The 18,363-nt window shown below is 42.2% G+C and overlaps 2 protein-coding genes across 2 annotated transcripts in view; both read left to right on the plus strand.

Moving 5' to 3' along the window:
* LOC135547847 (transcriptional regulator ATRX-like) overlaps positions 1-11,112 on the plus strand; it is a 31,288-nt gene extending 20,176 nt beyond the window's left edge. The window contains 19 exon segments of the mRNA XM_064977073.1: positions 26-132; positions 1,331-1,474; positions 1,583-1,760; positions 1,874-2,011; positions 2,188-2,363; positions 2,507-2,624; positions 2,723-2,853; positions 2,967-3,004; positions 3,159-3,304; positions 3,467-3,623; positions 4,337-4,437; positions 4,548-4,656; positions 4,871-5,048; positions 7,484-7,678; positions 7,772-7,915; positions 9,980-10,099; positions 10,235-10,330; positions 10,449-10,577; positions 10,678-11,112. Of these exon segments, the coding sequence (XP_064833145.1) occupies positions 26-132; positions 1,331-1,474; positions 1,583-1,760; positions 1,874-2,011; positions 2,188-2,363; positions 2,507-2,624; positions 2,723-2,853; positions 2,967-3,004; positions 3,159-3,304; positions 3,467-3,623; positions 4,337-4,437; positions 4,548-4,656; positions 4,871-5,048; positions 7,484-7,678; positions 7,772-7,915; positions 9,980-10,099; positions 10,235-10,330; positions 10,449-10,577; positions 10,678-10,794 (2,522 nt within the window). The 3' untranslated portion in view covers positions 10,795-11,112.
* Positions 11,113-11,636: 524 nt separating this feature from the next.
* LOC135548441 (cysteinyl leukotriene receptor 2-like) lies at positions 11,637-15,432 on the plus strand. Its single transcript, XM_064978051.1, has 2 exons — positions 11,637-12,066; positions 14,227-15,432. Exons 1-2 carry the CDS (start codon positions 12,030-12,032, stop codon positions 15,276-15,278), a joined length of 1,089 nt encoding a protein of 362 aa, XP_064834123.1. The 5' UTR covers positions 11,637-12,029; the 3' UTR covers positions 15,279-15,432.
* The last annotated feature ends 2,931 nt before the right edge of the window (positions 15,433-18,363 follow it).

Genomic DNA, 18,363 nt, shown 5'->3' on the forward strand with positions numbered 1-18,363 from the left:
CTGTATCTCTTCCTCCTTCTGATAGGTTTGCAGTTTATCTGGGACTGTTGTTGTGAGTCTGTGAAGAAGGCCAATTCAACTGGATCAGGCTGCTTACTGGCCCACTGCACGGGCCTAGGAAAGACACTGCATGTAAAATGAAGCGAACAGTAGGAGTGTTGTCATATGCATATGTCATTCATAGAACAGTATGTTTTGTTAACAATACTAGAGATACTCCACTGAACTAAAATATAAATACAACATGTGAAGTGTTGTTCCCATGTTTCATGAGCTGAAATAAAAGATCCCAGAAATGTTCCATATGCACAAAAAACGTATTTCTCTCAAATTTTGTGCATTAATTTGTTGCCAAGATAATCAATGCAGCTGACAGGTGTGGCATATCAACAAGCTGATTAAACAGCATGATCATTAGGGATGCGTGCTTAGTCCCCTCCTGTACTCTCTGTTCACCCACGACTGTATGGTCAAGCATGACGCCAACACCATCATTAAGTTTGCTGACGACACAACAGTGGTAGGCCTGATCACCGACAACAATGAGACAGCCTATAGGGAGGAGGTCAGAGACCTGGCAGTGTGGTGCCGGGACAACAACCTCTCCATCAATGTGAGCAAGACAAAGGAGCTGATCGTGGACTATTGGAAAAGGAGGGTTGAACAGGCCCCCATTAACATCGATGGGACTGAAGTGGAGTGGGTTGAGAGTTTCAAGCTCCTTGGTGTCCACGTCACCAACACCTGTACCCCGCACATTGACTCAGCACCGGTACCCCCTGTATATAGCCTTGTTATTGTTATGTACATTTCTTGAGTTACTTTTGATTGATTAGATTTTTTTACTTTAGTTTATTTAGTAAATATTTTATTAACTAAATTTATTGAACTGCATTGTTGGTTAAGGGCTTTTAAGAAGCATTTCACGGTACCTGTTGTATTTAGCGCATGTGACAAATAAAATTTGATTTGATTACACAAGTGCACCTTGTACTGGGGACAATAAAAGGCAACTCTGAAATGTGCAGTTTTGTCACACAACACAATGCCACAGATGTCTCAAGTTTTGAGGAGTATTTCTGTCTGTAATAAAGCCCTTTTGTGGGGGGAAATTCTTTCTGATTGGCTGGGCCTGTCTCCCTAGTGGGTGGGCCTATGCCTTCCTAGGCCCACTCATGGCTGCCCTAAATGAGGGCCTAATGAAATTATTTCAATTGACTGATTTATTTCTATGAGCTCAGTAAAATCTTTGAAATTGTTACATATTGCGTTTATATTTTTGTTTAGTATATAATACTAGAAGCTCTTGCTTCAATATTTTCTCATGTAGGTGGTGACATTTCTCCATATGGTGCTGCAGTCAAAGTGCATGAACTTCAGGACTGCCCTGGTGGTGTGTCCACTCAACATCATCCTCAACTGGGTCAACGAGTTTGAGAAGTGGCAAGTTGACATGGGAGCTGACAAAGTCAAGGTAACCAAGAAGATTTTAGTTTTAGTTTTGTTAAATACATGCAGAGGTTATTGATAAGCATTGTAGTATATTCAAGGTATTTCGTGTTTCTTTTTTTCCATCTCGAAGGTGACAGAGTTGGCCACACTGAAGCGAACACAGGAGCGTTATAATGCCCTGCAGAGATGGCAGATGGATGGTGGTGTTATGATCATGGGCTATGAGATGTACCGTAACCTCACACTAGGCCTCAAAGTCATCTACGGAAAGTTCAAAAATACCTTTGACAGTACTCTGGTCGATCCAGGTACATCCTCTACCAATTATATGCATGTGAAGTGTTGAGAGGTATGTACAAATTTGAAGTAGTATAATTGATTGATGTTGAAACTCTAATACACTACATTTGTTGTACTCCAGGTCCAGACTTTGTGATCTGCGACGAGGGTCACATGCTGAAGAACGAGGCATCCAACATCTCTAAAGCTATGAGTGCCATTAAGACCAAAAGGAGGGTGGTGCTGACAGGCACACCACTGCAGAACAACCTCAATGAGTGTAAGGAGGCCTGCTTCAGTTTGAACACAGCCTATGACAGCCTTTCCATTTAAGCTCCTTCTCTGGGCAGTATGTCAACGTTTGGGTTAGTTTATTCATGTTTCAGTTTTATTATATCAAAAAATGATATAGTAGTCAAAGGTGTAGCCGTGTCTTATATATTTTTGTTTTCTCAGACCACTGCATGGTCAACTTCATCAAGGAAAATCTTCTGGGCTCAATCAAGGAGTTCCGGAATCGCTTTATCAACCCCATTCAAAACGGCCAGTGTGCAGACTCCACCCCCAGAGACGTCTGCATCATGAAGAATCGCACCCATGTTCTTCATGCAATGTTGACAGGATGTGTACAGGTGAGACAGCTCAATTACTAGGAGTGTATGGCATATTTATTTGTAGTTTATCAGAACCACTGCTTACATTTTTACAAGTATTTGTTGCAAAGTTCTTTGTCAGTTTCCAGTGGATACACTTAGTGTGTTTTCCTCTTTGTCAGAGAAGAGACTACTCAGCCTTGACCAAGTTCCTGCCCCCTAAACATGAATATGTTATAGCGGTGAGGGTGACCCCTCTCCAGTACAGACTGTATTGCTACTACCTGGACAACTTCACTGGTAAGAACCTCCATCGTTAGCTCAGAAAGCTCTACATATCAATGAAATGTGCATGATTTAATAAACCTTTTGGGGAAAAAAGCTGCACATGTGTTTAGGAGCTAGGTCTGTGGTTGAGGGAGCCAGGGGCAAAGCCGGAACTAGCCTTTTCAAGGACTTCCAGATACTCAGCCGAATCTGGAACCATCCCTGGTGTCTGCAGCTCAACTATATCAGCAAAGAAAATAAGGTAAAGACCCATCAGATGCAGGTTTGAACAAAAACAACTATTTTCTCATCTGCAGACAGATCCTGAGGCATGTCAATCAAACCATCATCAACATAGATGCTCTTTGTTTTCAGGGTCATTTTGATGGGAAGCACCAGGGGAAAACTGACAGGTGTGTAAGCATGAGTATTCAGTAGGCTACCCAAATCTTTTAACTCCTACCACTGTGTGATGCCTGAAGTAGTCCATTACCACCCAATGACAAATGAAATCATGCAAATAATAGATTGTTGCCTTTCATAACTTTTCCTTTATGTCCCACTCAGGAAAGAGAAGGAGAACAAGGGGAAAGTGGTGAATGCTGATGAAGACAGCAAGGATGTGGAGGTGATCCCAGTGTGGAACAGCACATCAAAGGGTGTCAATGTGGAAGGAGACCAGCGAGCAGGTCCACTGTTTCCAGTGGTAGAAGGTAGAATTGTCTCTTCCAATCAGGAAATTACTTCACCGAGTCTATTACAATACCTTCTAGTGTTACTATTGAACATTTTGAATAATTTACCTTATGTTAATGACTTACTTGTTAGTCTCATTCATTTGAGGTCAGTGGTGATAATGTATGCTCTGTGTTCAGCGTTGAGATCGTCCACCAGTTTCAGGCCTGACAGTCCGGCTGCAGACTGGTACAAGTCAATGCTGAGTGACTCTGACGCCACCATTCTGGGACACTCAGGGAAGATGGTGCTGCTGTTTGAGATTCTCCAAATGGCAGAGGAACTGGAAGACAAAGTGTAAGGCTGAATCCCAAATCATCCCTCTTCCCCTCGCCCCTCCATTTATGCGTTCACACACGCCTCCGCCATATGCACTAGTGTCCCAAAGCTGAGGAATTGAAAATGATGGAGGGTGTAGGGGCTATTTAGACCCTCCGATAAACACTTTGACCGAGCAAGCTATGCTTCAGAGCGAAGTGGTATCCCAAAAACACACCACATTATTTTGAGTTTGTACAAATTCACACAAAAGAATGGAGAGGCGTGCCTAATTATAAGCCACCTGTATTTGTGTTTGTCTGATTTCAAAGCTTGACACATGTAACATATGAAATACATCCCAAATTAAACGTTTAACTGTTACTGATGTTTTTATCTTGTAAAACGACAGAGAATTTTCTCATTTGAATTTCATGCTCATTTTATTATTTAAATGTGGAACATGAATTGCATCATTCAAGTCACGAGTGTGTCCCTGAAGTTGAAGGGTTTATTTGATCCCCCCACCACTCTTGAAGTCACCCTCTAAGTTTCGTCAGCAACATGACAACAGAGGGCCCTCCGAACGAGTTGGTAGGGGTGAGGGGCTGGTTTGGGATTCATCATATGTGTGCTTGGGACATGGATTCAGGCACCAGGGGTGGATTTCAAAAAATAAGGATCAAGTTAGCCAGTTTCACAGAGCAGATTTGTTGAATTAACCCTCATCAGTTTTTGTTGTATATTTACAGGTTGGTGTTCAGTCAATCCTTGATCACATTAGACATGATTGAAGATTTCTTGGACCTCACCAACAAAGCCAAAAACAACAGGCAATCATCCCTATACAAAGGTACCAGTCCCATTGGCTTTTCAAATGCTATAGTTTTACAACAACAAAAAATGCATCTTCAGAGTCTATTATTGTGTAATATTTTCTTTGTTTCCTTTTCTAAACTGTAGGTGATGGCAGCTGGATCAGAAACACTGACTATTACCGTATTGACGGGTCCACCAGCGCCACATCCAGGATGAAATGGGTGCAAGATTTCAATGATGCCACCAACGAGCGGTACATTTCTGTCTGACTGCTGTACTTTTCTTCATCTCACATTTCGCTGTGGTGCCAAACCTCAACACAGTATGCAGCATAACACTTTACTTCGTGATGTATTATTATATGGCAAGGCATCAGTAATTGTAGACCTAATGTGAATTGTTGAGATGGTCTGTTTTTAAGATCACACTCACTCCTTTGATTTAATTTAACCCCCCTTTTCTTTCAGGGGTCGTCTGTTTCTCATCTCGACAAGAGCTGGGTCCCTTGGGATCAACCTGGTAGCAGCTAACAGGGTCATCATTTTTGATGCTTTGTGGAATCCCTCCTATGACATCCAGAGCATCTTCAGGGTGTACCGTTTTGGCCAGCTGAAGGCTGTGTTTGTCTACCGCTTCTTCACACAGGTAATCACATCTCGTATGACCCTATCTCCTGTAATATGATTGTGAGACACATTGGATGATTACATATAAACTCAGTCAAAAAATAAACGTCCCTTTTTCAGGACCCTGTCTTTCAAAGATAATTTGTAAAAATCCAAATAACTTCACAGATTTTCAATGTAAAGGGTTTAAACACTGTTTCCCATGCTTGTTCAATGAACCATAAACAATTGATGAACATGCACCTGTGGAACAGTCGTTAAGACACTAACAGCTTACAGACGGTAGGCAATTAAGGTCACAGTTATGAAAACGTAGGACACTAAAGAGGCCTTTCTACTGAATCTAAAAAACACAAAAGGAAAGATGCCCAGTGTCCCTGCTCATCTGCATGAGGTAGGCATTTTATTTAACTAGGCGAGTCAGTTAAGAACAAATTCTTATTTTCAATGACGGCCTAGGAACAGTGGGTTAGCTGCCTGTTCGGGGGCAGAATGACAGATTTGTACCTTGTCAGCTCGGGGATTTGAACTTACAACCTTCCGGTTGGTAGTCCAACGCTCTAACCACCAGGCTACCCTGCCCCCCCAAGTAGGCATGAGGACTGCAGATGTGGCTAGGGCAATAAATTGCAATGTCCGTACTGTGAGGCGCCTAAGACAGCGCTACAGGGAGACAGGACAGACAGCTGATCATCCTCGCAGTGGCAGATCACGTGTAACAACACCTGCACAGGATCGGTACATCCGAACATCACACCTGCGGGACAGGTACAGGATGGCAACAACAACTGCCCGAGTTGCACCAAGAACGCACAATTCCTCCACCAGTGCTGAGACTGTCTGCAATAGGCTGAGAGAGGCTGGACTAAGGGCTTGTCGGCCTCTTGTAAGGCAGGTTCTCACCAGACATCACTGGCAACAACGTCACCTATGGGCACAAACCCACCGTCGTTGGACCAGACAGGGCTGCCAAAAAGTGGTCTTCACTGACGAGTCGCGGTTTTGTCTGACCAGGGGTTATTGTCTGATTCGTGTTTATCCTCGAAGGAATGAGCGTTACACCGAGGCCTGTACTCTGGAGCGGGATCGATTTGGATGTGGAGGGTCCGTCATGGTCTGGGGCGGTGTTGTCACAGCATCATCGGACTGAGCTTGTTCTCATTGCAGGCAATCTCAATGCTGTGAGTTAGAGGGAAGACATCCTCCTCCCTCATGTGGTACCCTTCCTGCAGGCTCATCCTGACATGACCCTCCAGCATGGCAATGCTGCTCGTTCTGTGCGTGATTTCCTGCAAGACAGGAATGTCAGTGTTCTGCCATGGCCAGCGACGAGCCCGGATCTCAATCCCATCGACCACGTCTGGGACCTGTTGGATCGGAGGGTGAGGGCGAGGGCCATTCCCCCGAGAAATGTCTGGGAACTTGCAGGTGCCTTGGTGGAAGAGTGGGGTAACATCTTACAGCAAGACCTGGCAAATCTGGTGCTTTTCACGAGGAGGAGATGCACTGCAGTACTTAATGCAGATGGTGGCCACACCAGATACTGACTGTTACTTTCGATTTTGACCCCCCCTTTGTTTCGGGACACATTATTCCATTTCTGTTAGTCACATGTCTGTGGAACTTGTTCAGTTTATGTTTCAGGTGTTGAATCTTATGTTCATACAAATATTTACACATGTTAAGTTTGCTGAAAATAAACACAGTTGACAGTGAGAGGACGTTTCTTTTTTTGCTGAGTTTATAAGGCCCTATAATATCTTTTTTTATTTTTTCCCAAATTCAGTTTTCTCCGTTTTTGTTTGGCCAGGTTTCAGTTTTCCTCCGGGTTTTTTTCAGGTTTTCCATCTTAAATTCACTTTTTTACTTACTTTATAGGGGAAAAAAATATTTGGATGTTCTAAGTACACAACAATGCTCAGGAGACCAATTTTGGGAAATGGTCTGGGAAAACTAGGAGAAGTTTGGTTATTTAGGTGTAGTAACCCTTTAATGCAAGTGTGCACCAGCAAGAGACCGTTGCTATGTTAGCTATGTTTCTGTAGAGTTCATGCATTGCAGTGTGCAAAACATATGGCCACTGGATTGATGTTACTGGATTGAGGTTACTATCATTAGCATCATTGCAACGGTTACACAGTTTAGACATATGTGCACACTGCACACACACACACACACACACACTTGGACAGGGACATTCCTGTGCCATTTTCAGAAAGTTGCAGGAAAATATGAATCACTGATGCATTTTGTTCATGTCTTGTGAACTTTGGCAAATTAATGAATTTTCTAATAATACATTTAGTTGATTTTCTACCAAGTTCAATACATTTTTAAATATTGTTGAATTCCGTTTTAATGTCTGGATTCCGTGATTCCGTCAGCGTTCTTCGCAATGCGGATTTTATAGGACCCTACATATAATTCTGTAATCACTGATATTGAATTGCTGAGTCTTCCCTAGCCACTATGGAGGAGAAGATCTACGACCTACAGGTGGCCAAGCAATCACTGTCGTTCCGGGTGGTGGACCAGCAGCAGATACAGAGACACTTCACTCTGTTTGAACTGACGCAGCTCTACATGTTTGAGCTGCTGGATGACCCCAACTCTGAGAAGAAGAGCAAGAGGACCACCCTGCTGCCCAAGGTGACCAGAGCTTCAAATTAAACACACAAGACTATTATAATCTCAATTATTAGAGTAGGGAGTTGAGTGACATTGTTTGTCTGTGTTTCCCAGGACATGGTGCTGGCAGAGCTGCTGCAGAGCTGTAAAGGGCAGATTGTCTGCTACCATGAACACGAGTCCCTGCTGGACCACAAAGAGGAGGAGGAGCTCAGTGAGGCTGACCGCAAAACTTCCTGGGCTGAGTACGAGGCAGAGGTAAAGAGGAACTACTATACATTAGTTTTACAACACACATAAATACGTTTTCATGGACAGTGGTGAGCAATCGAATACAACGGGTGTAGACGAGCGTGAAGTGCTTGCTTACGATGCTCTTCCCAATGATGAAGAGTTAAAAAAATATATATAGTAACACAAGGAATAAAATACATAAGAATGAGTCTATATTCAGGGAGTGCTAGTACTTTATCACTGTGCAGCTGTACAATTTGAGGTAGATATGTACATAAAGGCAGGGTACTATCCATCAGGATAGATAATAATAAGAGTAAAATAAAGAACAGTACGTAGTGCGGATGTAGTATATGTGAATGTGCATGAGTGTCAGTGTAGTGTGTATGTATGTATGTATGTATGTATGTATGTATGTATGTATGTATGTATGTATGTATGTATGTATGTATGTATGCATTTATTTATTTATTTATTTATTTATTTGAGAACTTGCACAATTGGTGGCTGACTAAAAACTACAATGGGCCAAAAAAGTATTTAGTCAGCCACCAATTGTGCAAGTTCTCCAACTTAAAAAAGATGAGAGAGGCCTGTAATTTTCATCACAGGTACACTTCAACTATGACAGACAAAATGAGAAAAAAAAACAACAGAAAATCATATTGTAGGATTTTTAATGAATTTATTTGCAAATTGTGGTGGAAAATAAGTATTTGGTCAATAACAAAAGTTTATCTCAATACTTTGTTATACCCTTTGTTGGCAATGACAGAGGTCAAACGTTTTCTGTAAGTCTTCACAAGGTTTTCACACACTGTTGCTGGTATTTTGGCCCATTCCTCCATGCAGATCTCCTCTAGAGCAGTGATGTTTTGGGGCTGTTGCTGGGCAACACAGACTTTCAACTCCCTCCAAAGATTTTCTATGAGGTTGAGATCTGGAGACTGGCTAGGACACTCCAGTACCTTGAAATGCTTTTACGAAGCCACTCCTTCGTTGCCCGGGCGGTGTGTTTGGGATCATGTCATGCTGAAAGACCCAGCCACGTTTCATCTTTAATGACCTTGCTGATGGAAGGAGGTTTTCACTCAAAATCTCACGATACATGGTCCCATTCATTCTTTCCTTTACACGGATCAGCCCCAAAGCATGATGTTTCCACCCCCATGCTTCAGAGTAGGTATGGTAAGAGTAAGAAGTTACAGGTCTGTGAGAACCAGAAATCTTGCTTGTTTGTAGGTGACCAAATACTTATTGCCCACCATAATTTGCAAATAAATTAATAAAAAATCCTACAATGTGATTTTCTGGATTTTTTTTCTCATTTTGTCTGTCATTTTTGAAGTGTACCTATGATGAAAATTACAGGCCTCTCTCATCTTTTTAAGTGGGAGAACTTGCACAATTGGTGGCTGACTAAATACTTTTTTGCCCCACTGTGTCAGAGCTTAAGAGGATCTGCAGGGAAGAATGGGAGAAACTCCCCGAATACAGGTGTGCCAAGCTTGTAGCGCAATACCCAATAAGACTTGAGGCTGTAATCGCTGCCAAAGGTGCTTCAACAAAGTACTGAGTAAAGGGTCTGAATACTTATGTAAATGTGATATTACTTTGTTTTTTGTAGGTTTTTTTGGGGCAAGAATTTCGAAAAACCTGTTTTTGCTTTGTCATGGGGTATTTTTTGTAGATTGATGAGGGAGGAAACTATTTGATTCATTTTAGAGTTAGGCTTTAATGTAACAATGTGGAAAAAGTCAAGGGGTCTAAATACTTTCCGAATGCACTGTAATTAACTAATTAGCAGTCTTATGGCTTTCGTCCGTGAGCCGATGCTCTGGTACCATTTGCTGGACATTATAGCAATTTTTCTGTCACCGCCTGATGGAGGTCCTGTATTGAAGGGAGCTCACCCCCCCTCCCCCCCTCTCTCTCTCTTCTGCTCTTGCCTATGAACATAGAGTAATTGGGGTTTTGAGTCATTGCGACTTCCTTACTTGAACTCTTGTTCCTCAAAAATAAGTCAAGTGTGAATGATATATGTATGATGTGTAAAAACAGCTGTATGTTTATCTCTCCACTATGAAGGGTGCTATCTTCTTGAACAAGGCAGAACAGAGCAACACCAACGTTCCCAGGCCCTCCACCTCCACAACTATGGCTGTCAGTCTGTCATCCCTTTACAAGAAAACTAATGGGCAGCTGAAGGTATCAGGCCTGTCTCACCACCACTCTTGTGTGATAATCAGTTGCTTATCTCTAAAGTTTCTGTTTGGGATTATCTGTCAGTGGATAGATGCCTCTCACATTAACATTTGAATGCGTCTCTCTCCTGAAAAACAGAACATGATTTATTCTAGCTGTGAGAAGGTCAACGAGGCCATCATGTCCCTGCATTCCTTACTGAACCTCTCCCTGTATGACTATGTGTTGCGCTTGGTTAGTCCCTCATATTATCTTACATTCATATTATATTAGTATTTAATATTACACTGATGCCTCAAAGTAATGTGTGGAAAAAATTTAATGCGCATTACAATGACTTGTGTTTTTACAGTGGCAAGATAACCCAAGTCTAGATGAGAAGCAGGTGAGAGTCCTGGCCCAGACCTGGAAAACCAGCAAAGACAAGGAGCGGGAGCGACAACAGGACTTACATCACGACCTCCTCGCAAAACAACAATCAGTGAGCCGCAATTCTCAACATTTTATTTTTTCTTTCTGGTTTTGATATCTTTAACTTGTAACTGCTTAACCTTACATCTTTCCCTGATTCCCCTCGACAGCTTACAATGTGCATCCAGACCATTTTGGCTAGTAGAAAAAATGAAATTACCCATACTGCCACGGTCACCAATCACACACCAGCTCTAACAGATTCCGCCAATAAACCTACACAGTGAGGCAGGAGGGATGTCTCCAAGTCTCAGTCCCCTGTTCCACTAGAGGACGCTCTAGTCTAACCACAGTAACTACAGAGGGTTCTTAGTGCTTACTCCCCCCAAAGGGGTGACAGATGGGTGACAAACAACATTTCCGTTAAGGATTTACTTTATTTTACATTGAAAATGAATGCATGTTCTATAGCAAAGGTATTGTTAAACATATGTTATGTTAAATACATATGTTTTGGTATTTTTCTGCCTTAAAATTATTTGGAAAATATTTTCCTATGTGATTAATTGTATATTTCTGTCTTCCTCTAAAGCTATAATAAAACCTTTGTTTTTACCATTGTCTAAAACGTTATAGGTTTCATGGTTAATTTTTTTGCTTTGGTCGTTACACTTTATTTTATGGGTACAGATAAATGACCAGGTAGTTGACCTCAAATAAGATGGTAATAATGATTGGTACTTCTTGGTACTTAATTCAAAAATATTTCATTCGTAACATTTGGATGATATGTCACTGTTAGTGAGGTACTGAATCATTTCAATAATACATCCTGTACAATACATCCTCGCTCAGCGAAAATTACACATTCAGGTCAAGAAAGCTGTGGGTTACTAGGATTGGAGAGATTGTTCATCAGAAGAAGTGTTTATGCTCAGTAGTTTTGTTTTTACTTTGGTGTAGAGCGGATGCTAAACTGATCTTTATCTCTGATGCTCCAGAAAGGGTGAATCAAACAGAAGAAAACAGGTCAGAGCCTGTCATGGAATGAAAACACGAACATTGCATGTTACAGTAAAAACTGCAAAACTGTCTATAACATTGCTTTTTATAGGACATTGTGAAACTACTTAAGTGGATCTAATTGCATGCACAGAGGTTTGTCAAAAACGGTGACAACTGTATATTCCATTATAAACTGTCTCAATCATATTTCAAATGTTATCTTAACTTACCCAAAGCTACAGCCTTGTCATAAAAACATAATTGAACACACAGTTGCTTTGCATAGCAGTTGAATAGCCTCAGTGAACTGTTAACAATGGCAAATGAGGTAGAATTGGACTTGGAGAGCAGCAGAGTGGTATTGCAATACATCAGAGGAAGTCACACCCCGAGTAAACCCTAAAGGCATTGTAGAGAAAGAGATTGCACTCATTTCTGTTTGGCTTTCTCCAGATATAGTTCAGACAGTTACTACCACAGCCATCAGAAGACTGATTCAACAGGGTTCACTGGACTGATGACAAGTATGCAACAGTATTGGACCACAGACAGAGGTACTGTCAACTTTCTCATGTTTATTTTTGTTATATTTGATATTAGACCTGTTGAAACGAGTGAATACTAAATCCACATATGAGAAACCAGATTACCTGAAATAAATCAACAGCTGATCAGCTAGGTCTCTTATAGAGGGCTCTCCAACCCTGTTCTTGGAGTATTACAGTCCTGTAGGTTTTCCTTCCAACCCTAATCTAGCACACCTGTTCCTAATAATTATCTTGTTGATCATCTGAACCAGGTTAGTTACAACTGTGGTTGGAGCGAAAACCTACAAAAGGGTAGCTCTCCAGGAACAGGGTTGGAGACCACTGGTCTAATATCATTAATTTACAAAATATTATAATTAGACATCAATTCGGAAAGTATTCTGACCCCTTGACTTTTTCCACATTTTGTTATGTTACAGCCGTATTCTAAAATGGATCCAATTGTCCCCCCCCCCCCTCATCAATCAACACAATACCCCATAATGACAAAGCAAAAAGATTTGTTGACATTTTTGCAAATTTAAAAAACAAAATAAACAAAAATATCACATTTACATAAGTATTCAGACCCTTTACTCAGTACTTTGTCAAAAGACCTTTGGCCTCGAGTCTTCTTTGGTATATTACTACAAGCAAGTTACTCTGCAGATCCTCTCAAGCTCTGTCAGGTTGGATGGGGAGTGTCGCTGCACCGCTATTTTCAGTCTCTCCAGAGATGTTCAATTGGGTTCAAGTGCGGGCTCTGGCTGGGCCACTCAAGGACATTCAGAGACTTGTCCCGAAGCAAGTCCTGCATTGTCTTGGCTGTGTGCTTAGGGTTGTTTTTCTGTTGGAAGTTGAACCTTTGCAGCAGTCTGAAGTCCTGTGCGCTCTGGAGCAAGTTTTCATCAAGGATCTCGCTTTGCTTTGTGCATCTTTCCCTCTATCCTGACTAGTCTCCCAATCCCTGCCGCTGAAAAACATCCCCATATCATGATGCTGCCACCTCCATGCTTCACCGTAGGAATGCTGCCAGGTTACCTCCGAACGTGACGCTTGGCATTGAGGCCAAGAGTTCAATCTTGGTTTCATAAGATAAGAGAATCTTGTTTCTCATGGTCTGAGAGTCTTTCGGTGCATTTTGGCAAACTTCAAGCGGGCAGCCATGTGCCTTTTACTGAGGAGCGGCTTCTTTCTGGCCACTCTACCATAAAGGCTTGATTGGTGGAGTGCTGCAGAGATGGATGTCCTTCTGGAAGGTTCTCCCACCTCCACAGAGGAACTCTGGAGCTCTGTCAGAGTGACCATCTAGTTATTGGTCATCTCCCGGCAGCCAGCTCTAGGAAGAGTGTTGGTGCATCCAATCTTCTTCCACTTAAGAATGATGGAAGCCACTGTGTTCTTGGGGATCTTTTTTGTTACCCTTTCCGAGATCTGTGCCTTGACACAATCTTGTCTCGGAACTCTACGGACAATTCCTTCGACCTGATGTCTTGGTTTTTATTCTGACATGAACTGTCAACTGTGGGACCTTTATATAGACAGGTATATTTCCAAATCATGTCCAATCAATTGAGGTGGACTCCAATCATGTTGTAGAAACGTCTCAAGGATGATCAATGGAAACAGGATTAACCTGAGCTCAATTTCGAGTCTCATAGCAAAGGGTCTGAATACTTATGTAAATAAGATATTTCTGTTTTTATTAGTAATACATTGGCAAACACATTTGCAAAAGTTTTGGTTTGTCATTATGGGGCATTGTGTTTATTTTTTTATCCATTTTAGAATAAGGCTGTAACGTAACAAAATGTGGAAAAGGGGAAGGGTATTGAAAACTTAACAAATGCACTGTATGTGAAAAATAGTTCCTGTAAAGTGGCTCTGTCTATTTTTGTTAGAAAAACACAGGTTTAAAAATCTATCAGTCATTGTTGGCTAGTTTTATAAAGTAACCACAACATCTGATAGTAAAGCATATAATCAGATTCTGTCTTTATGCCCCTCATGTGGCTGTAAAAATGTATGGTAAATAGGTAGCATCGGAAGAGGAGAGGTATGTAATTAAATGCCTCAACATAATGTACTGTTAGTATTCACCTTTTCAGTCTTTTGTTTGCTGTCTTTTTACTTTCCAGCACTTGCAGTACATTTTCCATACCCGTGTCTCCCTCCCTTTATTCACAGGTCTCACTGGAGGCACAGGTAATATGAGTTTGGAATCAGAGGTGAGGAATCTGACGTGCGATTGTCCCATTGACAGCTTCAAGCGCAGCGTGTTTCCTGCTGCATACCTGCTCTTCTTCTTCCTGGGCCTGATAGCCAACAGTGCCTCCCTCTGGGTCTTTCTGAGCATGTACAGGAGGAAGAGGAGTATCACCACAGTCAACCTGTACATGTTGAACCTGCTGTTGTCTGACCTCATGCTGGTGTGCTCACTGCCACTCAGGGCAGCATACTACCTGCTGGACTCCCATTGGCCGTTTGGGGACATCACTTGCCGCCTGGTCTCCTACGTATTCTATATCAACATGTATGGCTCTGTCTACTTCCTGCTGGCCCTGAGTGTCCTCCGTTACCTGGCCGTATCGCGCCCCTATATGTTCATGAATCTGGAGGGAGGATCCTGTGGTTGGGGAGGGTGTCTACTCATCTGGATATTTGTGTCGCTGGCCTCCGCACCCCTACTGAGTTCTGGGACTATCCAGGAGGGGGAAGACCGGACCCGCTGTCTGGAATTGGGCAGCAGCCTTGGCACCATCATCGTCTTGAACCGTGCTGCCCTGGTGGTTGGCTTCGCCCTGCCCTTCACTGTAATCTCTGTCTGCTACGCATGTGTGCTGCTCAGCTTGAGGCAGTGTAGGGCTGGGGTGGAGGGGATGAAGAGGCCCTCCAGGAGGAAGTCTTGTGCCCTCGTTATCCTCGGTCTCGGCATCTTCATGATCTGCTTCTTGCCCTACCATGTAGTACGAACCTTCTTCCTGGCAGCTGAGCGGAATGCTCAGCTAAATGGTTGTGCGGATTCTTGCAGCTATCTCCAAGGGATTCGGAAGGCCGCCGTGGTAACGCTCTGTCTTGCAGCAGGGAACAGCTGCCTGGACCCCTTCCTTTTCTTCTTTGTGGGAGAAAACTTCAGAGATTTCTGTATGAAAAATGGTAGGAGACAGAGGAGAGTTGTTAACAACACAGAGAGACAGAGGCTTCAAGTGCTGCAGCCCATTGAATTAACAGTAAATTGATCAACTTTACACCTTTTTGTAAACATACCAACAATTTTGCATTCAATGTTTTTTTGTTTTTTTACATTTGCTTATCTGGTATTACATTATGAACTTTTGTTATGGGTTGTATCAGTCATTTATCTATCTGTTTTAAAATAAATACATTTCAATATGTAAAGAGTGATCTCAATCTGTCTCGACTTGAAGTGTATGATTGGGCTACTTTTACATAGCACACATTGGTCCTGGAGGCCTGTGCCTGTCTCCCTGCTCTATGGATGTATGACTTGTAGTGCTGTAATTTGTGTAGAGCCAAATTGTTTGTGGTTTTAGATTTATGGGACCATTGAAAATAAGTTTATAATAATGACAATATTTAATTTGAAGAGCCCATTTCCCATGCTCAATGCACATAATGTAGAAAACAAAACAGCATCAATACATCAATAAGTAGAAACATCAAAACATTAGCTACTAATGCAAAATATAGACTTTAAGAAAATCAAACATTAAAAGCTAGCTTGAATATGTATGTCTTAAGTTGTTTTTTAATGGTCTAAGCCTTTCAATCGCAGTAAATACTAAGAATAAGCTGACACATGGAATTGTTTTTTATATGGTCATAAAGTGTATAGTTTAGTCATTTGATTTTGAATTTTAGGACCCATGTAGTATAAAAGTATATATATATAAAATATTTTTTATGAAATCTTGAATTTGGCCTTTACTGCTATAGCTCATAGAAACGCATTGAATAACACATTCATAAATGGCAAAACGGAAAGTCAAAAAATAAATCATAAGGAACAAGGTTTTGAAGTGTCTCATATAGCTGTACAGCCTGGTTCTGGGTAACCAAAAGATGACTCCGCTGAAGCTTGTCCACCAGAGCTGTTGCCAGATAATTTAATGTTAATTTCTCTACCATAAGCTGCCTCAAATGTTGTTTTGGAGAATCTGGCAATACGTCCAACTGGCCTCACAACCGCAAACCTCTTGTAACCACGCCAGCACAGGACCTCCACATCTGGCTTCTTCACCTGCGGGATTGTCTGATACCAGCCAACTGGACAGCTAATGCAACTGTTGGTTTTCACAAACAAATAATTTCTACACAAACTGTCAGAAACCGTATCAGTGAAGCTCATCTGCATGCTCATCGTCCTCGCCAGGGTCTTGACCTGACTGCAGTTTGGCATCGTAATCGACTTCAGTGGGCAAATGCTCACCTTCCATGGACACTGGCACGCTGGAGAAGTGGGCTCTTCAGGATGAATCCCGGTTTCAACTATACTGGTGTCAACATTGTGAACAGAGTGCCCCATGGTGGCAGTGGGGTAGTGATATTGGCAGGCATAAGCTACGGACAACGAACACAATTGCATTTTGTCGATGGCAATTTAAATGCAGAGATATCATGATGAGATTGTTGGATCCTGTGTTTTACATTATAGCCATTAGTATATATATATATGATTAAATATCATCTGATGTTGGTTGTGTGAGGTGTCTGCATTTGTGCACTGGAGCATCATTATGAGATTAAACAACTGCTTGCTACTTGCCTGTTTGTGTGTGACAAGAACTGAGTAACATGGTGTGACCTGGATGTTGCAAAACTGTAGATAACAGCCCAGCAGATGCTTTGTCCTTGTGTTTGTATGTAACAATATTGAGCACATGGTGTGACTTGCTGTATCTTACAGAGTTGTGATAGGGAGGGGTGGTCATCATGAGGTTTAACTGAGATGGAAAAATACTGAACAACACAATAGCAGGAACTGAGCAACTGTTCTAACTAGGCTGCGATACCAGAACAGTGAGGATCTATACATCGACGGAGGGAGGACTCCAAGAAGCGCCAAGAGGCAGGGACCCGCCTGAGCGCCTGCAATAGGCTGGGCAAGTTTAAACCACGCCCAGTCTCTACTGTGATAGGCCAACAGACGTGTTGGAACTATGTCTATCACAGTATAAAGAATACTGTTTACATACATCCTGTCAGTTCTCTGTTCTGCCCTGCGTGGTATTACAGAGAGCCCGTATATACGAAAGTTGCATTTGCCATTTATTACTTAGCTAATAAAAAATACATAGTATAAAATCAGTGACTCATTGTTATATTTATCCTGATAGAGTAGCGTAAATTCGAATCTGCTAACAGATCCTGAGGCCCATTGTCATGCCATTCATCCACCGCCATCACGTTTCAGCATGATATTGCACAGCCCCATCTCGCAAGGATCTATACATAATTCCTGGATTCTGAAAATATCCCAATTCTTCCATGGCCTGCATACTCACCAGATGTGTCACCCATTGAGGATGTTTGAGATGCTCTGGATTGACTTGTACGACAGCATTTTCTACTTCCCATCAATATCCAGAAATTCACATAGCCATTGAAGAGGAGTGAGACAACATTCCACAGGCCACAATCACCAGCTTGATCAACTCTATGCGAAGGAGATGTGTCGCGCTGCAATAGGCAAATGGTGGTCACACCAGATAGTGACTGGTTTTCTGATCCAGGCCCCTACTTTGTAGGGAGGGGGGGGGGATCTGACCAACGGATGCATATCTGTATTTCCAGTCATGTGAAATCCATAGATTAGGGCCTAATGAATGTATTTTAAATGACTAATTTCTTTATATGAACTGTTTTAGGCAGCTGAGTTCCGACGGAGATGGTCGCCTCGCTTCGCGTTCCTAGGGAACTATGCAGTATTTCGTTTTTTTATGTATTATTTTGTTGCAGCAGCGCCTCTTCAACCTCAGGAGGCTGAAGAAATTCGGCTTGTCACCAAAAACACTCACAAACTTAGGTACAACAACTGCTCCGCCCACAACTGTAAGGCTCTCCAAAGGGTAGTGAGGTCTGCACAACACATCACCGGGGGCAAACTACCTGCCCTCCAGGACACCTAAACCACCCGATGTTACAGGAAGGCCAAAAAGATCATCAAGGACAACAGCCACCCGAGCCACTGCCTGTTCACCCTGCTATCATCCAGAAGGCTAGGTCAGTACAGGTGCATCAAAGCTGGGACTGAGAGACAGCTTCTATCTCAAGGACATCAGACTGTTAAACAACCATCACTAA

Source organism: Oncorhynchus masou, chromosome 11 (genome assembly GCF_036934945.1).
Source record: "Oncorhynchus masou masou isolate Uvic2021 chromosome 11, UVic_Omas_1.1, whole genome shotgun sequence".
Taxonomy (NCBI): Eukaryota; Metazoa; Chordata; class Actinopteri; order Salmoniformes; family Salmonidae; genus Oncorhynchus; species Oncorhynchus masou.